The sequence below is a fragment of the Pan troglodytes genome, chromosome 20 (assembly GCF_028858775.2).
Source record: "Pan troglodytes isolate AG18354 chromosome 20, NHGRI_mPanTro3-v2.0_pri, whole genome shotgun sequence".
NCBI classification, from domain to species: Eukaryota; Metazoa; Chordata; class Mammalia; order Primates; family Hominidae; genus Pan; species Pan troglodytes.
Window position 1 is genome coordinate 16,600,150 of NC_072418.2, and position 24,875 is coordinate 16,625,024.

At 54.0% G+C, this 24,875-nt stretch overlaps 1 protein-coding gene across 13 annotated transcripts; it reads left to right on the forward strand.

The window, feature by feature from the left end:
• The first annotated feature begins 2 nt into the window (after window positions 1–2).
• CC2D1A (coiled-coil and C2 domain containing 1A) lies at window positions 3–24,664 on the forward strand. 13 transcript variants are annotated; one of them, XM_054673910.1, is made up of 29 exons: window positions 3–349; window positions 3,727–3,862; window positions 6,230–6,345; window positions 6,435–6,500; window positions 7,073–7,207; window positions 7,308–7,542; window positions 11,983–12,107; window positions 12,417–12,489; window positions 12,659–12,730; window positions 12,825–12,955; window positions 13,043–13,115; window positions 13,731–13,852; window positions 14,466–14,577; window positions 14,659–14,831; window positions 17,244–17,366; window positions 17,459–17,517; window positions 17,606–17,722; window positions 20,333–20,406; window positions 20,483–20,541; window positions 20,637–20,688; window positions 20,794–20,893; window positions 20,991–21,081; window positions 21,699–21,836; window positions 21,931–21,995; window positions 23,196–23,259; window positions 23,351–23,477; window positions 23,863–23,939; window positions 24,027–24,074; window positions 24,160–24,664. In XM_054673910.1, exons 1-29 carry the CDS (start codon window positions 290–292, stop codon window positions 24,178–24,180), a joined length of 2,844 nt encoding a protein of 947 aa, XP_054529885.1. In that variant the 5' UTR covers window positions 3–289; the 3' UTR covers window positions 24,181–24,664. The 13 variants fall into 13 exon arrangements, with proteins under 13 accessions (XP_054529885.1, XP_016790758.1, XP_016790761.1 ...); XM_016935269.4 differs by having other exon boundaries at window positions 12–349; window positions 13,731–13,864; XM_016935272.4 differs by having other exon boundaries at window positions 12–349; window positions 13,731–13,864; window positions 21,934–21,995.
• Window positions 24,665–24,875: the final 211 nt, after the last annotated feature.

Here is a 24,875-nt window from a genome sequence, read left to right on the forward strand (position 1 = left end):
CCGCCCCCGCCAGGCGCATGCGCGCCCACGCACTACCTGCCGGGAGTTGTAGTTTCGGCTCGGCAGACCCGGCGAGCCCAGTGGCCGCGCTCCGGTGCGGCGGCGCCCGAGGCCCGAGGCGGAAGTGGGACGGCCAAGCAGGGAAGCGAGGGCTCGGGATCGACGGCCGCGGGGCGCCGACGAGGAGTGCAGGACTCAGGAAGGGCGAGTGCGCGGCGACAGAGCCCGGGGAAGGAGGCAGGGCAAGGCCGGGCTTGGGGGCAGGTGGTCCGGGCATCCAGCCTTGAAGATGCACAAGAGGAAAGGACCCCCGGGACCCCCGGGCAGAGGCGCCGCGGCCGCCCGCCAGGTGAGTCTGCACCCCACGGCCCGACCTGGGGATCCCTCCCCACCCCCGTCACTCGCTCAGGGAAGGGCCCCACCCCGCAGGGAAGCCCGATCTCCGCCCCCCAGGTAAGCCCCGGTCCCCGCCTCCCCCCAGGTGAGGCTCCAACCCCACCCAAGTGTGGCCTACTGGCCTTGGCTCCCCAGCTCCTGGGGCCCTGCCCCGGGTTCGGGGCCACCTGTTGCCACAGCTGCTCCAGTCGAGGAGGGGCAGTCCTCGGACTTGACACATCAAACCCTTGCATCAGTCGGGCCATGTCAGACTCTTTTTATTCCATTGTACAGATGAGGACTTTGAGACTCAGAGACGTGAAGACATCTGCCCAAGGTCATAGGGATTAACAGCTTGGCCAGAGCTAATCACAAATCCAGGGCTGCAGCCATAAGCTTATGGCACTGTGGCTGGACCCCTTCTCACTCTCCCGACTTCTCTGCCCCAGGCACCAGATAGTTTGATTTTTCTCAGTTTTGATGGAAGGAGCCCAGGACATAGCTTGGTGTTCAGATATTAGAGTCTGGCTGACCTGAAGTTCCCTCCTGGCCTCTGTACATCGGACACTTGACTTTACAGCTCTGAGCCTCAGCTTTCTCATCTGTAAAATGGAGATCTCTATAATCCCAGCACTTCAGGAGATGGAGGCGGAGGCAGAGGTGGGAGAGTCATTTGAGGCCAGAGTTTGAGACCAGCCTGGGCAAAAGCAAGACCCCCGTCTCGACAAAAAATAAAAAGACTAACTGGGCATGGTGGCATGTGCCTGTAGTACTACTACTTGGGAGGCTAAGAAGGGAGGATTGCTTGAGCCCAGGAGTTCAAGACCGCAGTGAGCTATGATTGTGCTACTTCTGCTCCAGCCTGGGTGACAGAACAAGACTCCTTCTCTAAAATAAAGATAAAAAATTAAAAATGGAAGCCCGGGGCGGTGTCTCACACCTGTAATCCCAGCACTTTGGGAGGCCATGGCAAAACCCCATCTCTACTAAAAATACAAAAATTAGCTGGGCATGGTGGCGGGCACCTGTAATCCCAGCTACTAAGGAGGCTGAGGTGGGAGAATCGCTTGAACTGAGAGGCGGAGGTTGCAGTGAGCTGAGATCGCGCCACTGCATTCCAGACTGGGTGACAGAGCAAGGCTCCTTCTCAAAATAAATAAATAAATTCCTTCTGAAAATAAATAAATAAATAAAAAATAAAAAATGGAGACCTCCAAGAGACCCTACATTACAGGACAGTTGTAAAGAGTCATTGAGATAGTTTATGGAAAGTGCTAGAACATAGCACTCAATAAATGTTACTATTATCATTATTACTAGTTGGTGGAACCATACATAATTGCCAATATTTGGCCATTTTTTACCTACAGGAAAGGCAATTTCATATGGTTAAACACGATGTTATCACATCATGATTGGTCATTAGCCAAGATAGGAAGACGGGTCTGCATGGCAAACCTGCATTGTGGTTAGGGCTTCTTTTTTTGTTTGTTTGTTTTTGAGACAGAGTCTTGCTCTCTCGCCCCAGGCTGGAGTGCAGTGGCGCAATCTCGGCCCACTGCAACCTCCGCTTCCCGGGTTCAAGCGATTCTCCTGCCTCAGCCTCCCGAGTAGCTGGGATTACAGGCATGCGCCACCATGCCTGGTTAATTTTGTATTTTTTAGTAGAGACGGGGTTTCTCCCTGTTGGTCAGGCTGGTCTGTCTCGAACTCCCCATCTCAGGTGACCCGCCTGCCTCGGCCTCCCAAAGTGCTGGGGTTACAGGCGTGAGCCACCGTGCCCGGCCTAATTTTTGTATTTTTAGTAGTGATGGGGTTTCACCATGTTGACCAGGCTAGTCTCGAACTGCTGACCTCAAGTGATCCCCCCACCTTGGTCTCCCAAAGTGCTGGGATTACAAGCGTGAGCCACTGCACCTGGCCCTGTCGTCAGGGCTTCTAATTGCTCTTCTTTTTTTTTTTGGAGACAGAGTCTTGCTCTGTTGCCCAGGCTGGAGTTCAGTGGTGCAATCTCAGCTCACTGCAACCTCCACCTCCCAGGTTCAAGCAATTCTCCTGCCTCAGCCTCCCGAGTAGCTGGGATTGCAGACACCGCCAGCACGCCCAGCTAATTTTTGTATTTTTAGTAGAGACGGGGTTTCACCATGTTGGCTAGGCTGGTCTCGAACTCCTGACCTCAGGTGACCTGCCTGCCTTGGCCTCCCAAATTGCTGGGATTACAGTCGTGAGCCACCGCATGCAGCCATCATGCTCTTGAAGCCCAACCTTCCCACACAGCCCCCCTCTGCTGAGGATGCTGGAAAGAAAAGCCCAAGTGTACAGAGTAGCTTTGCTTTGGGCAAAGTGTGGAGCCTGCTTCCTTCCCTCCTTCCCTCCCTCCCTCCCTTCCTTCTTTTTTTCCTTCCTTCCCTCCTTCCTCCCTCCCTCTCTCCCTCCCCCGCTCCATCTCTCTTTCTTTCTTTCTTTCCTTTCAACAGGGCTTTACTCTGTTGCCCAGGCGGAGTGCCGTAGCACAGTCATGGCTCACTGCAGCCTTGATCTCCCCAGGCTCAAGTGATCCTCCTGCCTCAGCCTCCCGAGTAGCTGGGACCACAGGCACACAGCACAACTCCCAGCTAATTTTTAAAAGTTTTTTTTCCTGTAATCCCAGCACTTTGGAAGGCCGAGGCGGGCAGATCATGAGGTCAGGAGATCGAGACCATCCTGGCTAACAAGGTGAAACCCCGTCTCTGCTAAAAATACAAAAAAAAAAATTAGCCGGGCGTGGTGGCGGGCGCCTGTAGTCCCAGCTACTCGGGATGTTGAGGCAGGAGAATGGCATGAACCCCGGAGGCGGAGGTTGCAGTGAGCTGAGACTGCACCACTGCACTCCAGCCTGGGTGACAGAGCGAGACTCTGTGTCAAAAAAAAACAAAAAACAAAAAACTTTTTTTTTTTTTTTGTAGAGATGGGGGTCTCACTGTATTGCCCAGGCTGGTCTGGAACTCCCAGACACAAGCCATCCTCTTGCCTTGGCCTCCCAAAGTGCTGGGATGACAGGCGTGAGCCACTGCGCCCAGCCAGGGGCCTGCTTTTCCCACTGAACTTGGCCCAGCAGCACATCATAAGTGTGGATTCAGATAAAAGAGCTGGGTCTCTTGCCCTTTGCCCCAGGTTGAACTGTGCCAGAGGGCCTGGCCTATCTTGGAACACCTGTTCTGGGCTTGTTCCAGCCTCCTGGCACTCCCCAGGGAAATGGCTTTCCCTGGGAGACCTTGTTTCCTTCCTCCCAAGGGGACTCTCTGGCCATCATGGCTGCCTCTAGCCATGTGGTGAACCAAAGGTCTGACTGAACCCTTGCTGTCCCCCTAGCTGGGCCTGCTGGTTGACCTCTCCCCAGATGGCCTGATGATCCCTGAGGACGGAGCTAACGATGAAGAACTGGAGGCTGAGTTCTTGGCTTTGGTCGGGGGCCAGCCCCCAGCCCTGGAGAAGCTCAAAGGCAAAGGTGAGATGGTTAACACACCCTCAGAACATTTTCTGATCTCCTGCAAGTGGTTCAGGCGCAGAACTGGGGGCACTGGGTAGGTAGGGGAAAGAAGACAGAGAAGACCCCTGTTCTCCTGGAGCCGATGATCTGGGTAAGAGAGTCAAGATCAACTCTGAGGCCGGGCACGGTGGCTCACGCCTGTAATCCCAGCACTTTGGGAGGCCGAGGCAGGCAGATCATGAGGTCAGGAGATTGAGACCATCCCGGCTAACACGGTGAAACTCCGTCTCTACTAAAAATACCAAAAAAACAAAAAAAATTAGCCGGGCGTGATGGCAGGCGCCTGTAGTCCCAGCTACTCAGGAGGCTGAGGCAGAAGAATGGCGTGAACCAGGGAGGCGGAGCTTGCAGTGAGCCGAGATCGCACCACTGCACTACAGCCTGGGCGACAGAGCAAGACTCCGTCTCAAAAAAAAAAAAAAAAAAAAAAAGATCAAGTCTGGACCGAGACTGAGAGTTGGAATCCGAGCTCTGCCACTTACTGGTTATGTGACTTGATGAGTCACATCATGTGCTTTGGCCTCAGTTTCACCATCTGTAAAACTGGAATAATAACCATGTTATAGGAGTTAATCTGGAGTCCGTAAGTATTTCACCCAGGGCCCCCTCACACACAATAAGCTCATGTCAGCCAGGCACATTGGCTCATGCATGTAATCCCAGAACTCTGGGAGGCCAAGGTGGACAGATCACTTGGGGCCAGGAGTTCAAGACCAGCCTGGCCAACATGGTGAAACCCCATCTTTACTAAAAATACAAAAATTAGCCAAGCTTGGTGGCGAACACCTGTAATCCCAGCTACTTGGGAGGCTGAGGCATGAGAATCGCTTGAATCCAGGAGGCAGCAGTTGCAGTGGGCAGAGATTGTGCCACTGCACTCCAGCCTGGGCAACAGAGCAAGATCCTGTTTCCAAAAAACAAAAAAGAGAGAAGCTTCATTCAGGCATGAACTACTGTGCTGTTGGCTGTGAATTCAAAGTTAATGAATGAACGATATCTATTCAGGAAGGTGTCTTCAAACAGAAACACACATAGAGCAAGGTTGTGTATTGATCAGTTGATTAAAATTTTGTGACCAGAGCTGGCTGTGGTGGTGCATGCCTGTAATCCCAGCTACTCGGGAGGCTGAGGCAGGAAGATCACTTGAGGCCAAGAGTTTGAGGCTGCAGTGAGCTCTGATTGGGCCACTGCACTCCAGCCTGGGTGACAGAGCAAGATCCTGTCTCCAAAAAAGGTTATGAGTGGAGATTCACAGGAACCTAAGCTTAAATTTCCCCTAGGAGCAACAGTCTTATAGTCATTAATTTAGTCTTCAAAGCAGCTTTATAGAATGTAACATAACTAATAACAAGATATTGGCAATATGCTATTCTAAGAGCTTCACTGACCTTCTCTGCTCCAACCTATCTATGAAGGAGGAACTGTTGTCATCCCCGTGTCACAGAGGGAGAAACTGAGGCTCAGAGAGGTGACATCACTTGCCGAAGGTCTCACAGAGAGAAAGTTGCAGAGCTGGGGTTTTTTTTGTTGTTGTTGTGTGTGTGGTTTTTTTTTTTTTTTTTTTTTTTTTTTGGAGACAAACCCTTGCTCTGTTGCCCAGGCTGCAGTGCAGTGGCGCGATCTCAGCTCACTGCGACCTCTGCCTCCTGGGCTTAAGTGATTCTCCTGCCTCAGCCTCTTTAGCAGCTGGGATTACATGCCACCATGCCCAGCTAATTTTTTTTTTTTTTTTTTTTGAGACGGAGTCTCGCTCTGTCGCCCAGGCTGGAGTACAGTGGCGCGATCTTGGCTCACCGCAAGCTCCGCCTCCTAGGTTCACGCCATTCTCCTGCCTCAGGCTCCCGAGTAGCTGGGACCACAGGCGCCCGCCACCATGCCTGGCTAATTTTTTGTATTTGTAGTAGAGACGGGGTTTCACCGTGTTAGCCAGGATGGTCTCGATCTCCTGACCTTGTGATCCACCCGCCTCGGCCTCCCAAAGTGCTGGGATTACAGGCGTAAGCTACTGCGCCTGGCCTAATTTTTGTATTTTTAGTAGAGACAGGGTTTCACCATGTTGGCCAGGCTGGTCTCGAACGCCTGACTTCAAGTGATCCTTCTGCCTTGGCCTCCCAAAGTGCTGGGATTATAGGCGTGAGTCACTGTGCCCGGTCTGCAGAGCTGGGTTTTGAATTCAGGTAGCCGGGCCCCAGACCTGAGGCTGAATAAGGAAGAGATGAAATGGGGAAGTCAGCGAGAAGTGGGATCACCTAGCATGTCCAGGATGGGAAACGGGGGCTCTTGGTGTACGACCCTGGTCCACCTGGGGCGTCCCCCTACTGCCAGGTCCCTTGCCGATGGAGGCCATTGAGAAGATGGCCAGCCTGTGCATGAGAGACCCGGATGAGGATGAGGAGGAGGGGACGGATGAGGACGACTTGGAGGCTGATGATGACCTGCTGGTGAGCACTGAGGGCGGGGTGGGGGCTCTTATCTGGTTGCCCCCATCCAGCAGGCCCTTATGTCCTGCCCTGGCTGTGTGTCCCTGCAGGCGGAGCTAAATGAGGTCCTTGGAGAGGAGCAGAAGCCTTCAGAGACCCCACCTCCTGTGGCCCAGGTACAGTTTGGATGACCCCACTCCCTTGAACCACAACCCAACGGACAGCCTGGGGTTCAAGGCCTAGCCTTTTTTATGAGATGGAGTCTTGCTGTGTCACCCAGGCTGGAGTGCAGTGGTGCCATCTCAGCTCACTACAACCTCTGCCTCCCAGGTTCAAGCGATCCTCCCACCTCAGCCTCCCCAGTAGCTGGGATTACAGGTGTGTGCCACCACGCCTGGCTAATTTTTGTATTTTTTGGTAGAGATGGTGTTTCTGTGTTGGCCAGGCTGGTCCTGACCTCAAGTGATCCACCTGCCTTGACCTCCCAAAGTGCTGGGATTACAGGCGTAAGCCACCGTGCCTGGCCCACCCTTGTCCTTAACAGCCATGTGACCCATATCAGGCGGGTGACATGACGCTTCTGAAACCCCATTCCCTCCACTGGGAAATGGGGACCATGATTTCTGCCTCACTGGGGCAGGGGAGGCGGGTCCAGGGATGACATAGGGCTGACTGTTACTGCAGAAGGGGCTAACAGGGGCATCCCAAGTGGGGTCACCACCCACACTGTGCCCCTGCCCTCCCACAGCCGAAGCCTGAGGCCCCTCATCCGGGGCTGGAGACCACCTTGCAGGAGAGGCTGGCGCTCTATCGCACAGCAATTGAAAGCGCCAGACAAGCTGGAGACAGCGCCAAGATGCGGCGCTACGATCGGGGGCTTAAAGTAAGTGGGCAGAGGGCAGGGTACAGGGACCCCCCCCAACCCTGATGCCCTGCACCAAGCTCTTGGCTTCTCCCAAACCAATACTCATGCCTTATCTTAGACACTGGAAAACCTGCTCGCCTCCGTCCGGAAGGGCAATGCCATTGACGAAGCGGACATCCCGCCGCCAGTGGCCATAGGAAAAGGCCCAGCGTCCACGCCTACCTACAGCCCTGCACCCACCCAGCCGGCCCCTGGAATCGCGTCAGCCCCAGAGCCCAGGGTCACCCTGGAGGGACCTTCTCCCACCGCCCCAGCCTCATCTCCAGGCTTGGCTAAACCCCAGATGCCCCCAGGTAGGTGATGGGCAGGGCCGGGCTGATATGGGATCCGAGTGGGCCATCTGGCAGGATGCTGCTCTAAGGGGGTGCAGGCTGTGCATTGATTGTGAGATATTTTCAACACCCTGAGTCCTGGGGTCTTCAAGCCCCTGGAGTTCATGAATACCTCCCAAGCAGGACATGGATACCCAGAGAGTTTTTTTTGTTGTTATTATGATATTATGATAAAATATAGATCACATTTGCCATTAAAAATTATTTTAGTTCTCTTTTTTGAGATGGAGTTTCGTTCTTGTTGCCCAGGCTGGAGCGCAATGGCACGATCTCAGCTCATTACAACCTCCACCTCCCAAGTTCAAGTGATTCTCCTGCCTCAGCCTCCCAAGTAGCTGGGATTATAGGCATATGCCACACCTGGCTAATTTTGTATTTTTAGTAGAGATGGGGTTTCACCTTGTTGGCCAGGCTGGTCTCGAATTCCTGACCTCAGGTGATCCACCCACTTTGGCCTCCCAATTTGCTGGGATTACAGGCATGAGCCACTGTGCCCGGCCTTTTTTAATTCTTTGAGACAGGGTCTTACTCCACCCAGGCTGGAGTGCAGTGACGTGATCATAGCTCACTGTAGCCTCAACTGCCTGGGCTCAAGGGATCTTCCCTCACCTTCACCAGTAGCTGGGACTACAGGCATGCACCACACACTTGGCTAATTTTTTTTTTTTTTTTTTTTTGAGTCGGAGTCTCGCTCTGTCACCCAGGCTGGAGTGCAGTGGTGCGATCTCGGCTCACTGCAACCTTTGCCTCCTGGGTTCAAGCAATTCTCCTGCCTCAGCCTCCTGAGTAGCTGGCATTACAGGTGCATGCCACCACACCTGGCTAATTTTTTGTATTTTTAGTAGAGACGGGGTTTCACTGTGTTAGCCAGGATGGTCTCGATCTCCTGACCTCGTGATCCGCCTGCCTCGGCCTCCCAAAGTGTTAGGATTACAAGCATGAGCCACCACGCCAGGCCTCATCGCCCTTTTTTTTTTTTTTTTTTTTTTTTGAAACAGAGTCTCACTCTATTGCCCAGGCTGGAGTGCAGTAGCATGATCCCAGTTCACTGCAACCTGCCTCCCAGGCTCAAGCAATCCTCCCGCCTCAGCCTCCTGAGTAGCTGGGATTACAGGCATATGCCACCGTGCCCCATGCCCAGCTAATTTTTGTACTTTTTGTAGAGGTGCCATGTCGCCCAAGCTAGAACATATCTTCTAAGAGGTTTTTCTTCCTAACCTCCCCCTAGGAAAGGAAGGCCTCCCTCCCTCTCTTTGTGATATGAACACGGGGCTTTGCCCCAGGTCCAAACACTTCCCTGGCAGGAAGCAAAGAGACAACTCAAAATACTGGCATGGGTTTGAGAAAGCAAACACTGGGTCACTAAATCCTTCTGCAACCAAGCTAGTTTCCAAGCCATTGTTTTTGGCAAAGTTCAAGGATTACTGGAATTGTCACCTGAAATTGTCAACTGAAACGACCAAAAATTTTTCACAATGGAAGTTTGGCATAAAACTTGTCAGGAGTTCAAATACAAAGACATCACAGTAACAAAATTCTGTGTCTTCCAATCTGTTTGTTAATGTGAAGTAGGTTTCTCAATACTTTAATTTTTTTGAGACGGAGTCTCGCTCTTGTTTCCAGGCTGGAGTGCGATGGCGCGATCTCAGCTCACTGCAACCTCCGCCTCCCAGGTTCAAGTGATTCACCTGCCTCAGCCTCTCGAATAGCTGGGATTACAAGCGCCCACCACCAAACCCAGCTAATTTTTGTATTTTTAGTAGAGATGGGGTTTCACTATGTTGCTGCCCAGGCTGGTCTCGAACTCCTGACCTCAGGTGATCTGCCTGCTCCGCCTCCCAAAATGCTGGGATTACAGGCGTGAGCCACCACCCCTGGCCTCAACACTTTAAAAAAGAAAAAAAGTGCAGATGTAGTGGCTCATGCCTGTAATCCCAGCACTTTGGGAGGCCAGGAGTTCAAGAGCAGTCTAGGCAACATAGCAAGAACCCATCTCTACATAAAAATTAAGAAATTAGCCGGGTGTGGTAGTGCATGCCTTTAGTCCCAGCTCCTCGAGAAGCTGAGGTGGGAGGTTCGCTTGAGTCCAGGAGTTCAAGGCTGCAGTGAGCCGTGATCGTGCCACTCCAAGTCTGGGCAACAGAGCAAGATCTTATCTCTAAAAAAAGAAAAAACAGAAGAGGATTGAATGGGAGAAACGAGTTGATTGTTAGGGATTGGACCCAGCTCCAATTATGTCAGCAAGAGGTACATTTCTGGTAGAATTTTGCTCTTGGTGCACCAAAACTATCAAATAGCTCAGCAGGGGCTGGACGTGGTGGTTCACACCTGTAATCCCAGCACTTTGGGACACCAAAGTGGGCGGATCACTTTAGGCCAGGAGTTTAAGACCAGCCCTGGCCAACATGGTGAGACCTCATCTCTACTAAAAATACAAAAATTAGCTGGGCGTGGTGGTGCATGCTGGTAGTCCCAGCCACTCGGGTGGATGAGGCAAGAGAATCACTTGAACCCAGAAGGCAGGGGTTGCAGTGAGCCACGATCACACCACTGCACTCCAGTCTGGGCGACAGAGCAAGACTCTGTCTCAACAAACAAACCAACCCAAAAAGCTCAGCCGGGTGTGGTGGCTCACACCTATAATTCCAGCACTCTGGGAGGCCAAGGTGGGAGGATCGCTTGAACCCTGGAGTTCGAGATCTGTCTGGGCAACATAGGGAAACTGTGTCTCTATAAAAAATTAAAAATTAGCCAGCCATGGTGGTGCATGCCTGTAGTCCCAGCTACTTGGGAGGCTGAGGTGGGAGAATCACTTGAGCCTGGAAGGTTGAGGCTGAAGTGAGCTGTGATTGCACCACTGCACTCCAGCCTGGGTGACAGAATGAGACCCTGTCTCCAAAAAAATAAAATAAAATAAGCTTGATGTATTTACGTTTTGCTCAATTACATGCTAGTAATAATTATAACAATAATTCAACCCGGAAAAACATTGTTTTTAACAATGAAAGATTTATAATCACAGGAAATAAAACCAATACAATGTCAAAGGTGTGTCACTTCTACCTTCAAACATATTTTCAGGGAAGTAAGCCTAAGTTTAAAGTGATGGGTCCAGTTGTTAGTCTGAAAAAAAGATACTGCGTGCCATTTTCTGGGTGTTTCCAGATTTTGTAGACACTGGGTGGTGTCTTTATTGTACTGTGTTATTTTATACTAAGAATTGCACTTATAGCTTTAAACTTTGAGGTACTTCCCCAGAAAACATACTGAGCATATTATTTGAAACTGTAACTAACACACTGTTTAAAAAGCACTGAATACTGGGTTTCCTAACTTTGCAAACACACTGCATAAATATATTTTGGTTGTATAAATATACAATAGGGTAGGCAAAAAAGGCTTTCAAACACACAGCTATATCATGTTAGCATAAATTTCTGTGGGGGACGTGGATGGAAATAAGAGAAGACTCAAAATTCCCAACTGCTTAAAGTGAGTCCCAGGATATATTTAAAAAGTGAGTCGGGCATGGTGGCACATGCCTGTAATCTCTGCACTTTGGGAAGCTGAGGTGGGAGGATCGCTTGAGCCCAGGAGTTTGAGACTAGCCTGGACAACATAGTAAGACCCCATCTCTACAAAAAAAATTAAAAAACCAGCCGGGCATGCAGGTGCATGCTCTGTAGCCCCAGCTACTCAGGAAGCTGAGATGGGAGGATCGCCTAAGCCCGGTGTCTGAGGCTACAGTGAGCAGCAGAGCAAGACTCTATCTCTTTAAAAAAAAATACATTAAATATGGCCAGGCACGGTAACTCACACCTGTAATCCTACTTTGGGAGGCCAAGGTGAGCAGATCACTTGAGGTCAGGAGTTTGAGACCAGCCTGGCCAACATGGTGAAACCCCGTCTCTACTAAGAATACAAAAATTAGCCAGAAATTGGGAGGCGGAGGTTGCAGTGAGCCAAGATTGTGCCACTGCACTCCAGTCTGGGCAACAGAGCAAGACCCAGTCTCAAAAAATACATTAAAGCCAGGCGCGGTGGTTCACACCTATAATCCCAGCACTTTGGGAGTCCAAGGTGGGCGGATCACCTGAGGTCAGGACTTTGAGACCAGCCTGGCCAACACGGCGAAACCCTGTCTCTACTAAAAACATAAAAATTAGCCGGGCATGTGCCTGTAATCCCAGCTACTCAGGAGGCTGAGGCAGGAGAATCACTTGAACCCAGGAGGCGGAAGTTGCAGTGAGCTGAGATTGCGCCACTGTACCCCAGCATGGGCAACAGAGTGAGGCTCTGTCTGAAAAAGAAAAAAAAATTAAATAAATAAATAACAAATGGTTTACACGGTGAACTTGGCCCAGGCCCTGGAGGCTTCCTGTATGTTGTTCTCCCTTCCAGGTCCCTGCAGCCCTGGCCCTCTGGCCCAGTTGCAGAGCCGCCAGCGCGACTACAAGCTGGCTGCCCTCCACGCCAAGCAGCAGGGAGATACCACTGCTGCCGCTAGACACTTCCGCGTGGCTAAGGTGCGTCCAGCCTGACGGACAGGACTGGAGGGATGGGGCAGGATGCTTCCCACGTGGCCTGGTGGCAAAGCACCCAAATTTGCATCCTAGCCTGGTCACTCCCTAGCAATAGTTTGCTGTAAGTCTTGGAGCCTCAGTTTACCCCCTCTGTGAAATGGGCACGTGCATTGGAAGAGGATTAAGCAAGATGGCACAAATGGAAGGGAGGGAGCTAGAAGTCCTCGGTGGCATGGAAGGGCCCGGAGGCTCCCCACGGGGTCCCAGCCCCCAACTGCACCTCTTCTTCTAATCTCCTCTTCCTTCTCCCAGAGCTTTGATGCTGTCTTGGAGGCCCTGAGCCGGGGTGAACCCGTGGACCTCTCCTGCCTGCCCCCTCCACCCGGTGAGGACCCTGCCATGCCCACTCTCTGGGATGGTTTCAGGCATACACTAAGTTCTCCTTGATGCTGCCACCCCTGTTGGTCAGGCCCAGAGACCACCCTCAGGCCAGACCAGCTTGTGGGGGGTGCAGCTAACAAGCCCCTCATTGGCCTGGACCTCTCTGTCCCCAGACCAGCTGCCCCCAGACCCACCGTCACCACCGTCGCAGCCTCCGACCCCCGCTATGGCGCCCTCCACACCAGGTAGATTCTGGGACCCTCTGGGGTTGAGGGCAGGCTGGAGCCAGACTGTCTACCCATCCGTTGACTCTTAACCTTGTCCCCCTGTCCGGCCCAGAGGTGCCCCCACCCCCGAGGACCCTGCTGGAGGCGCTGGAGCAGCGGATGGAGCGGTACCAGGTGGCCGCAGCCCAGGCCAAGAGCAAGGGGGACCAGCGGAAAGCTCGAATGCACGAGCGCATCGTCAAGGTGCCCCGGGGGTTCTGGGGGAGGTGGGGCGAGTGGGCAGCCCGGGAGCCCTCCCACAGGCAGCCCTAATACCTGTGGTCCTTGCAGCAATACCAAGATGCCATCCGAGCCCACAAGGCTGGCCGAGCGGTGGACGTCGCTGAATTGCCCGTGCCCCCAGGTAGGCCTTGCCCCTGTAGGCCTCGCCCCAGTAGGCCCCGCCCCCAGAGGCCCCGCCCCTGGCAGGCCCGCCGCTGGCAGGCTGTGCCCCAAGCTCCTGTTCCTCCAGCCTCTGAGCCTTGGCAGATGCTATTACTCCCCATAGCACAGGCTCAGGGAGCTGAATACAACATATTCAAGGGTTTTGTAAACTTGTTAATCAGTGAGAGCTTGACATTGGACATGATGTGTCTGCACCGTAGAAATTGGCAAACCGGCTGGACGAGGTGGTCATGTCTGTAATCCCAGCACTTTGGGAGGCTGAGGTGGGAAAATCACTTGAGGCCAGGAGTTCAAGACCAGCTTGGGCAACGTGGCAAGACCCCGTGGCTACAAGAAATTTAAAAATTAGCCTGGTGTGGTGGTGCACACCTGCAGTCCCACTCCAGATCATGCCACTGTACTCCAGCCTGGGCAACAGAGCGAGATCCTGTCTCAAAAAAATAATAATAATAAATTAAAAAAAAATAAAGGCCCAAGACTCTGTAGGTGGGAGAGGAATCTGCATCTCCACCATAATGGTGTGAGTTGGTCTCCATCCTGACACACAATAACCAGGCCTTGACTGGCCACCCAGGCTTCCCACCAATCCAGGGCCTGGAGGCCACCAAGCCCACCCAGCAGAGTCTGGTAGGCGTCCTGGAGACTGCCATGAAGCTGGCCAACCAGGAAGAAGGCCCAGAGGATGAAGAGGATGAGGTGCCTAAGAAGGTTTGAGGGTTGGGGCCGGGCGTAGTGGTTCACACCTGTAGTCCCAGCACTTTGGGAATCCAAGATGGGAGGATCGCTTGAAGCCAGGAGTTTGAGACCATCCTGGGCCACATAGTGAGACCCCCATCTCTACAAAAAAATTTTTAAAAATTAGCCAGGCATGGTGGGACTCACCTGTAGTCCCTGCTACTTGGGAGACTGAGGTGGGAGGATCGCCTGAACTAAGGAGTTCAAGGCTGCAGTGAGCCATGGTCATGCCACTGTACTCCAGTCTGGGTGACAGAGCAAGACCTCATCTCCAAAACAATTAAAAAAAAAAAAAAAGTGTTTGGTGAGAATTCCTTGAACCGGGAGGCAGAGGTTGCAGTGAGCCAAGATCGTGCTACTGCACCCCAGCCTGGACAATACAGTGAGACTCTGTCTCAGAAAAAAAAAAAAAAAAGGGTGTTTGGGGCCAGGGGCTTTGAGTGAGGCAGGGGGGTAGCAAAGTCCTGGGAGCCCACTAAATGATCACTGTTGTCAGCATCAGACCCTGATCCTTGGGAACTGGACTCATCACAGGCGCTATGAAATCTCTAACATCCTCTCTCTTCCTCTACAGCAGAACAGCCCTGTGGCCCCCACAGCCCAGCCCAAAGCCCCACCCTCAAGAGCTCCCCAGTCGGGATCAGCCCCAGCAGCCAAAGCGCCCCCCAAAGCCACATCCACCAGAGGTAAGTTCCCCCTCCCCGCCCCAGCTGCCTGTTGCCTGGCTGTGGCCTGGGCAGCACCCACAGCAGCTCCTATGCCCACAGCCCAGCAGCAGCTGGCCTTCCTAGAGGGCCGCAAGAAGCAGCTCCTGCAGGCCGCACTGCGAGCCAAGCAGAAAAACGATGTGGAGGGTGCCAAGATGCACCTGCGCCAGGCCAAGGGACTGGAGCCTATGCTGGAGGCCTCGCGCAATGGGCTGCCTGTGGACATCACCAAGGTGAACCTTCTGAGCTTGCGGGAACTGCCCAGGCACCCACTTGTCAGGCTCCTGCCCCTTAGCAGCCACGTGAACTAGAAGTGTATTAGTCAGGGTCCAGCTGCTGTAGCAAATAGGTCCTCCCAAGACAGTGGCTGAAAGGAGACAGACATTTATTATGTTTCTTGCATGTACCACCTAGGGCAGTCTGGGCTCTGCAAATGGGAGGTCCTCCAGGGCCTGAGTTTCTTCCACCTTATTGCTTTGCTGCACCCGAGGGGGTTGTCCTTGTCCACATGATCCAAGTGGATTCTGTTAGAAGGATTAGAGAAAGAGGCAGAGCTAGTAGTCCCTTTTAAAGGAAGTGACATCACTATTGCTTGCCTCCCATTGGCCAGAACTAAGTAACATGGCCACATTTAGCCACAGAGGAGGCTGGGACATGTAGTCTCTTGTTGGTGCACTGTGTGACCAGCCTGAGCTCCATTACTAGGGAAGGGGAGGGGATCAGGTTTGGGGAGACACTTAGATTCTGCCACTTCGGACAGGACCATTCCTTTTTCTCTGAGCATCATTTTTCTCAGAGAAGTGGGGATGGCCACCCCCGCCTCAAAGAAAGCCAGCCAGGATTCCTCATGTGATAGAATAGTACTCATAATAGGAAACATTTGAGGAGCTTTAACTGGGCGCCCAGCAAAGGCCACCCAGTTTAAGGAAGTGACATCACTTTTGCTTGCCTCCCATTGGCCCAAACAGTCACATGGCTACATTTAGCCTCAGAGGAGCCTGGGACATGTAGTCTTTGCTGGGCACTGGAGCATGGCCTTAAGCAAAAAAGGCAAAAATCCACACTCTCTCTGGACATGGTGGGTCACACCTGTAATTCCAGCTACTTGGGAGGCTGAGGTGGGAGGATCGCTTGAGGCCAGGAGCTCAAAACCAGCCTGGGAAACACAGTGAGACTCACTGTCATGGAGTGGATGTTCTAATTGAGAGACCACAAGAAACACACAAATAAATACAGCACCTTATCATGGCCCATGAAGCCTGCACCATCTGCCCCATCACCTCCCTTGCCTGGTCTCTTTCTTGTTTTGGTTTTGTTTTGTTTTGTTTTGAGACGGAGTCTCGCCCTGTCATCCAGGCTGGAATGCAGTGGCACGATCTCAGCTCACTGCAACCTCTACCTCCCAGGCTCAAGTGATTCTCCTGCCTTAGTCTCCCGAGTAGCTGGAACTACAGGCACACGCCACCATGCCCGGCTAATTTTTATATTTTTAGTAGAGATGGGGTTTCACTATGTTGGCCAGGCTGGGCTTGAACTCCTGACCTCAGGCCATCCACCTGCCTCGACCTCCCAAAGTGCTGGGATTACAGGCATGAGCCACTGTGCCCGGCCTGCCCCTTCTCTTTCACCCACCCCCTCGCTCACTCTTCCCCTTGCTGTCTGGTAGCCTCAAACACCAGGCACTCTGCAACCTCAGGGCCTTTGCACATGCAGTTCCCGCTGCCTGAATGCTTTTCCCACAGACACCTGTGTGGTTCACTTTCTCCCCTCATTAGGTCTCTGCTCAGACATCAGCATCTCCAGGAGGCCTACCCTGACCTGTCTAAAATCCATCCCTGTCACCCAGATCCCTCTGCTCCTCCTCCCAACTCTGCCTCTCCCTGTGGCATGTATCACCTTCTACTCTCTCATATGATTTACTTATTTCTTCTGATTATTGCCCATCTCCCCCAAGAGAATGTCAGCCCCACGAGGGCAGGGATTTTGTTCTCTCTTCTTCATCCTTGTGTCCCCAGCCCCAGAGCAGAGCCTAGTGCACAGTAGGGGCTCCATACGTGATTTCTCAAACTCTTGAGCTCAAGCAATCCACCCACCTCGGCCTCCCAAAGTTCTGGGATTATAGACATGAGCCACTGCACCCGGCACCATACATGATTTTTGGGGTGACTGAAGGATGCCCTTGTTAAGTGGGACAATGGAAGAATCAAGAAGAAAGAACAGAGGGCGGGCATGGTCTTTCATGCCTGTAATCCCAGCAATTAAGGAGGCCAAGGCCAGCAGATCACTTGAGGTCAGGAGTTCGAGACCAGTATGGCCAACATGGTGAAACCCTGTCTCTACTAAAAATACAAAAATTAGCCAGGTGTGGTGGCAGGCGCCTGTAATTCCAGCTACTCAGGAGGCTGAGGCAGGAGAATCACTTGAACCCGGGAGGCGGAGGTTGCAGTGAGCCGAGATCCCGCCATTGCACTCCAGCCTGGGCAACAGAGCGAGACTCCATCTCAAAAAAAAAAAAAAAGACCAGAGAAGGGTGACAGAGCCGTGGTCAGGGAATGCCCCTCGTCAAGGAAGAACGACATTTCTGCAGAGCCCTAGGTGGGCCTGCTTCTCCCCCTTACCCCCGCCACCAGCCTCGTCCTCCCCAGGTGCCGCCCGCCCCTGTCAACAAGGACGACTTTGCCCTGGTCCAGCGGCCCGGCCCGGGTCTGTCTCAGGAGGCCGCCCGGCGCTATGGTGAACTCACCAAGCTCATACGGCAGCAGCATGAGGTGAGGGGGAGGCCCCCAGCCCGTCCCCCAGGGGCGTGACCCTCCTTCCCCTCTCTTCCCTTCCCTCGACTCACTGCCTTCTGTTTCCCCAGATGTGCCTGAACCACTCAAACCAATTCACTCAGCTGGGCAACATCACTGAAACCACCAAGTAAGTGCCCTGACCTGTGCCAGACACTCGCACCCCCAGCCACCCATCCCCAGGGCCAGGGACATGAGCAGGGCCCTCCCACCGGCAGGTTTGAAAAGTTGGCAGAGGACTGTAAGCGGAGCATGGACATTCTGAAGCAAGCCTTCGCCCGGGGTCTCCCCACGCCCACCGCCCGCTTTGAGCAAAGGACCTTCAGCGTCATCAAGTAAGGCTCCTGATCTACGCCCCACCATGTGGCCCCAGTGGCCCTTTGGTGGCGCTGGGGCGGGTTGTGCTCTCCAGAAGCTGGCACAAGGTTTACATCTGGAGGAAAGTTTGGATAGGTGGAAGAGCACAGGGCATGCAAAGGCTCTGGGGCAGGCATGAGATACAAGTGAAGGATGGTGAGGGTGCAGTCACAGTGACACATTTGGGAAAGATCTAGAGAGTGCAAAGGTGTATCTTGTCCCAGGGCCTGGGTGAGTCCACGGGGGACCAGAGATGAGTTACGGCTTTGGTGGGTGTTAGTCTTGGTACTATCAAGTCTTCCCATGCCCAGAGGAGCGGGGATTGTTTTCTCCACTTTATTTTTATTTTTATTTTGAGACAGAGTCTCACTCTGTTGCCCAGGCTGGAGTGCAGGGGCGTGATCTCTGCTCACTGCAAGCTCCACCTCCTGGATTCATGCCATTCTCCTGCGTCAGCCTCCCGAGAAGCTGGGACTACAGCCGCCCACCACCACGCCTGGCTAATTTTTTGTATTTTTAGTAGAGACGGGATTTCACCGTGTTAGCCAGGATGGTCTCGATCTCTTGACCTCGTGATCCGCCCACCTCGGCCTCCCAAAGTGCTGGGATTACAGGCGTGAGCCACCGTTCCCGGCCTTTTTTAAAAATTTTTTTCTGAGACAGTCTCACTTTGTCACCCAGGCTGGAGTACAGTGGCGCAATCTCAGCTCACTTCAACCTCTGCCTCCCAGGTTCAAGCAATTCTCCTGCCTCAGCCTCCCAAATAGCTGGGACTACAGGTGCCCACCACCATGCCCAGCTAATTTTTGTATTTTTAGTAGAGACAGGGTTTCATTCAGTTGGCCAGGCTGGTCTCCTTAAATGATCCGCCTGCCTTGGCCTCCCAAAGTGCTGGGGTTACAGGAGTGAGCCACTGCATCCGGCCCGTTTTCTCCACTTTCTAAATGAGGTTAGGTGCAGCCACTGGCCCTCCGGTGGTTCCCAGCTGCCCTTGGGATAACCCCCACCCCTTACCCTGGCTCCCCCATCTCCACACAGCCTGGCTCCCTGTCACCTCTTCTCTGCCTCCTGTCCCCGCTTCACTCAGCTTTGGCCACACGGGACTCTTTTTGGTCCCTCCTACAAACCAAGTGTGTTCCTACCCCAAGCCTCTGCATCAGCTATTTCTTCCGCCTTCACCCTCTTCCTCAGGTCTCCATGTGGCAGCTCCCTCTTGACATCTAGAGTCACCTATGATGTCACCTTCCCTCTAAGAGGCCCTCCCTATCTATCCAAGCAGTCTCTTCTGAGCACACTCCACTCTCCCCTCTCTGCTGAGTTTTTTATTGTTTTTCTATTTATGTACTTATGCTCATCTGTCCACTCAGCTAGATTGAGCACAGGGTATGGGTATTTACTTCTAGATCCCCAGCAGCTAGGGTACTGACTGGCACATAGTAGGTGCTCAAGAAATATTGTGAAATGAGGCCAGGCGTGCTGGCTCACGCCTGTAATCCCAGCACTTTGGGAGGCTGAGGTGGGTGGATCACGAGGTCAGGAGATTGAGACCATTCTGGCTAACACGGTGAAATCCCGTCTCTACTAAAAATACACAAAATTATCCGGGCGTGGTGGTAGGCGCCCATAGTCCCAGCTTCTTAGGAGGCTGAGGCAGGAGAATGGCATGAACCCGGGAGGCAGAGCTTGCAGTGAGCAGAGATCGCGCTGCACTCCAGCCTGGGCGACAGAGTGAGACTGTCTCAAAAAAAAAAAGAAATATTGTGAAATGAATAGAAGGTCCCTCAGCAACTAGGACACTAGCTGGTGCTTTAATAGGACTCAAAAAATATTAAGTGAGGCCAGGCTGGGAGGCCAAGGCAGGCGGATCATTTGAGGTCGGGAGTTCGAGACCAGCCTGGCCAACATGGTGAAAACCCATCTCTACTAAAAATATAAAAATTATCCAGCAGTGGTGGCGGGCAGCTGTAATCCCAGCTACTCAGGAGGCTGAGGCAGAAGAATCTCTTGAATCTGGGAGGTGGAGGTTGCAGTGGGCTGAGGTCGTACCATTGTACTCCAGCCTGGGCGACAGAGCAAGACTCTGTCTAAAAAAAAAAAAAAAAAAAATATATATATATATATATACACACACACACACACACACACACACACACACACACATATATATTAAGTGAAAAGAAGGTCCCCCAGCAGCTGGGGTACTGGCTGGCACATAGTAGGTGCTCAAGAAACATTGGGAAATGAAGGAAAGATCTCCCAGCAGCTAGGGCACTGGCTGATGCTTAGTAGGACTCAACAACTATTAAGTGAAGGGAATATCACCCAGCAGCTAGGGTACCTAGCACACAGTAGGTACCAAATAAATATACACAGACTGAAGAAAAGACTCGAAAGTGATCCATTGCCAACCTGAACAGAGAACTCTAGTCTGTCTGATTCTAAAATGAGCCCAGGAGCTGAGACACCCCCGAAGGCCAGGGTGGGGTTTGTTCCCTGCCCCCACTGGGGGAAGAGAAGGCAGGCGGGCAGTGGGACTGAGGTGCCTCTGTTTCCCTGCCCACCTGCCTGCCCACCTGCCCACCTGGAAGGATCTTCCCTGACCTCAGCAGCAACGACATGCTCCTCTTCATCGTGAAGGGCATCAACTTGCCCACACCCCCAGGTGAGGGGGCTGTAGGCAGGGGTCAGGGTCATGGGGACCCCCTCTCTGCCCAGCTCTGACCGTTGTTTGCCCACAGGACTGTCCCCTGGCGATCTGGATGTCTTTGTTCGGTTTGACTTCCCCTATCCCAACGTGGTATGTGGGGAGCTGAGGAGGGGAGGGCTGCAGCCTCAGTGGGCCAAAGCCAGGTCCCAGGCCTCCTAGATTTCCTGCCTCCTCTCTGGTCATAGGAAGAAGCTCAGAAAGACAAGACCAGTGTGATCAAGAACACAGACTCCCCTGGTGAGCCTCGCCTGGAAGCACCCTACCCCTACTCCCTTGCAGCAGAAGGGACATAAGACCATGGCCTGACCCCACCCAACTTCCTCTCCCTCCTTCCTCCTGCAGAGTTCAAGGAGCAGTTCAAACTCTGCATCAACCGCAGCCACCGTGGCTTCCGAAGGGCCATCCAGACCAAGGGCATCAAGTTCGAAGTGGTTCACAAGGGGTGAGCTAGAGAGAGCCATGGCCACTGGGTGGGCTCCAGGGGAGGGGAGCTCCTCTGAACCAACCATCCTGTCCCCACTACACACACATGCACACAGGGGGCTGTTCAAGACTGACCGGGTGCTGGGGACAGCCCAGCTGAAGCTGGATGCACTGGAGACAGCATGTGAGGTCCGGGAGATCCTTGAGGTGAGAGGTGGACATTCATCCGCATGCTCCGGTATGGCCATGCTACTCGTTAACATTATTAAAACACTTCCTGCCTTGAGCCCTCTATGAGCCTGTCTGTTGACCCAGCCCCTCCCCTCAGAGCCTCAGACCTCCCTACTGCCCAGCCCTAAATACTTGCAGTACCCCACTCCATTATGATCAACTGGTATCTCAGCCATACCATGGGCTCATATTTTAGAAACCACTCTTGGCCAGGCATGGTGGCTCATGCCTGTAATCCCAGCACTTTGGGAGGCTGAGGCGGGCAGATCACGAGGTCAGGAGATCGAGACCATCCTGGCTAACATGGTGAAACCCTGTTTCTACTAAAATACAAAAAAATTAGCCAGGCATGGTGGTGGGTGCCTGTAGTCCCAGCTACTCGGGAAGCTGAGGCAGGAGAATGGCATAAGTAAACCCGGGAGGCGGAGCTTGCAGTGAGCCCAGATCGCACCACTGCACTCCAGCCTGGACAACAGAGCGAGACTCTGTCTCAGAAAAAAAAAAAGAAACCAGTCTTGTTCTCCCTTGTCCTGGCCCTGGGCCTCTAGTCACTTCCTGCTTCCCACCAACAGTTTCTCCTTACCCCCACCCAGGTCCTGGATGGTCGCCGGCCCACAGGGGGGCGACTGGAGGTAATGGTCCGGATTCGGGAGCCACTGACAGCCCAGCAGTTGGAGACGACGACGGAGAGGTGGCTGGTCATTGACCCTGTGCCGGCAGCTGTGCCCACAGTGAGACCCCCCCACCCCCACCCATCAGCAACCCCAGGGAGGGAAGCTTGGTTCAGGGGCCCAGGACTCACAGGACTGGTTCTCTCCTCTGAAGCAGGTTGCTGGGCCCAAAGGGAAGGCCCCTCCTGTGCCTGCCCCTGCAAGGGAGTCAGGGAACAGGTAGGTATCTGGGCCAGGGCATGCTGGAGAAAACACCCAATTCCCCTCTCAGCCCCACCTGGACAGTTTCCCACCAGGCACAAATTGGACCATGTCCCTCTCCTGCTGCAAAACCTTTCTTGGCACCCCTTTTCCCAGAGAATCCAGTTTAAACTCCTTGGTTTGGTCTTTAAAACCTTTTGTGATCTGACCGTTGTCAACATATCCAGGCTTCTCTCTCCCCACTCCCTCCTGTGGTTCATGTCCATGAATAGTTTTCACTGGCCTCTGGACTTCTGTGGGTTCCAGTGCCCTGAACACCCCTACCTAGGGTAGGGGTGTTCTTTGTTCCTCTGCCCACCTCTGATTCCTTCTTTGGATCCCAACTTGGCTGTTACCTCCTCCAGGAAGCCCTCCCTGACCACTAGGCATCATAGTTTCCTGGGTGTGCAGCCATCATCCCCGCTAGGTTTTGGGATCAGCAACACCGGGTGGGTCTCGGCTGTCTCCCACCATACCCCCAGTGCCCAATGTGTCTTTTTTTTTTTTTTTTTTTTTTTTGAGACAGAGTCTAGCTCTGTCGCCCAGGCTAGAGTGCAATGGCGCAATCTCAGCTCACAGCAACCTCCGCCTCTGGGGTTCAAGCGATTCTCCTGCCTCAGCCTCCTGAGTAGCTGGGATTACAGGCATGCGCCACCACGCCCAGCTAATTTTTCTATTTTTAGTAGAGATGGGGTTTCTCCATGTTGGCCAGGCTGGTCTCGAACTCCCGACCTCAGGTGATCTGCCTGCCTCGGCCTCCCAAAGTGCTGGGATTACAGGCATGAGCTACCATGCTCGGCCTTTTTTCTTTTTTTTTTTTTTGAGACAGAATCTTGCTCTGTCACCCAGGTTGGAGTGTAGTGGTGTGATCTTGGCTCATTGCAACCTCCAGCTCCCAGGTTCAAGCAATTCTTCTGCCTCAGCCTCCCAAGTAGCTGGGACTACAGGAGCACACCACCATGCCCAGCTAATTTTTTTTCTATTTTTAGTAGAGACGGGGTTTCACCATATTGGCCAGGCTGGTCTCGAACTCCTGACCTCATGATCCACTCACCTCCACCTCCCAAAGTGCAGGGATTACAGGCGTGAGCCACTGTGCCCGGCCCAGTGTGTCTTTTGAATTAACAGGGTTGGGCGGGGGGAATCTCTGCAGTCCCTTATCCTTCCTCCACCCCTTAGATCAGCCCGGCCCCTGCATAGCCTCAGTGTGCTGGCGTTTGACCAAGAGCGTCTGGAGCGGAAGGTGGGTATCCATCCTGCCGGGCTACATGGGGCAGGACTGGGGAGTCTGCAGGCCCAGGCAGGATCCTCACAGGACCCTCTGTATCCTCTAGATCCTGGCCCTCAGGCAGGCGCGGCGGCCGGTGCCCCCAGAAGTGGCCCAGCAGTACCAGGACATCATGCAACGCAGCCAGTGGCAGAGGGCACAGCTGGAGCAGGGGGGTGTGGGCATCCGACGGGGTAGGGGTTTGGAGATGGGCATCTGGTGGGGGAGGAGCTCCAGGATAGGCATGGGGGGAGGGGCTCAGGGATGCATATCTGGTGGGGGAGGGGCTCAGGGATGGGCATCTGGAGAGGGAGGGGCTCGGGGATGGGCACCTGGAGGGGGAGGGGCTCGGGGATGGGCACCTGGAGGGGGAGGGGCTCGGGGATGGGCACCTGGAGGGGGACGGGCTCAGGGATGGGCACCTGGAGGGGGAGGGGCTCAGGGATGGGCACCTGGAGGGGGACGGGCTTGGGGATGGGCACCTGGCGGGGGACGGGCTTGGGGATGGGCACAGTCCAGGAGGGTTGTGGGCAGTGAGGCCCCACCCTAAGCCCCCATCCCCCCACCATCCATTCTCAGAATACGCAGCCCAGCTGGAGCGGCAGCTGCAGTTCTACACGGAGGCTGCCCGGCGCCTGGGCAACGATGGCAGCAGGGTGAGCTGGTCGCGGGCCGGGTGGGCACTGGGCAGCGGGCAGGGTGGGGCCTGCAGGGACTACCTGCTGAATGCCCATCCCCCACAGGATGCTGCAAAGGAGGCACTCTATAGGCGGAATCTGGTAGAGAGTGAGGTAAGCAGCTTAGGAGATGGGGTGGTTGGGGGATCACTGTGGTCGTAGCCCACCTCCATGACCCCAGTGGCCTCCTCTCCCCCAGCTGCAGCGGCTCCGCAGGTGAGGAGCCCATGGGGCGGGCAGCCCCCAGAAAGCAGGCAGCAGGCCCTGACACCGGGAAGAGCCAACACAGCCACGGACCAGACAAGCAGACAATCAGCGGACAATCGGTTCTGGACTCACCCCTCATCCAGGCCCCCAGCCCAGCCAGAGCCTCCGTGGCTGCGGGTGTTGGGAACCATGCCTGCCAGCCAGTATGTGCCCCTCATCCAGGCCTGGCTGGGCCCTGGGGAGTCCTGTTTGCACAGCCCAGGGGTGTCCGGCCTCTGGCCCGCCCCGGAGCAGGGAGGGTGGCTGGGACCAAGCCCCGAGGGCCCCTGCAAGCACTTTACTTCCTGTTCCTCCCCAGCCTTAACCCCAAAGCCCTCCTGCACCCCAAAGAAGCCACTGAGGCTGGCCGAGCCCCACTGTCTCCCCAGGGGCGTCGACCTGGCCCAGCTGGGTCCCCAGGGCCAGCACATGGAATAAAATAGCCAGGGCCACACTCAGCCCAGCTCTGTCCTGTCTGTTTCTTGCTCAGACCCTCGGTGGCCAGGCTAGATCTTCCCACCCACCCCCTGGTTCCCCTGGAAGTGGATGGGGAGGCGCCTGTTAGGGGAGCAGTTTTGGGGAGGGACAGTGTGCTTGTGAAAGGTGCTTTTTTTTTTTTTTTTTAGAGACCGGGTTTCCCTCCGTCACCCAGGCTGGAGCGCAGTGGCA

Coding starts and splice junctions, on each gene's coding strand:
- CC2D1A (XM_016935264.4), top strand. CDS start 290: ATGCACAAGAGGAAAGGACCCCCGGGACCCCCGGGCAGAGGCGCCGCG. Junction 12,108..12,416: donor GACACTTCCGCGTGGCTAAG/GTGCGTCCAGCC, acceptor TCCTTCTCCCAG/AGCTTTGATGCTGTCTTGGA. Junction 13,116..13,730: donor TGAATTGCCCGTGCCCCCAG/GTAGGCCTTGCC, acceptor CTGGCCACCCAG/GCTTCCCACCAATCCAGGGC.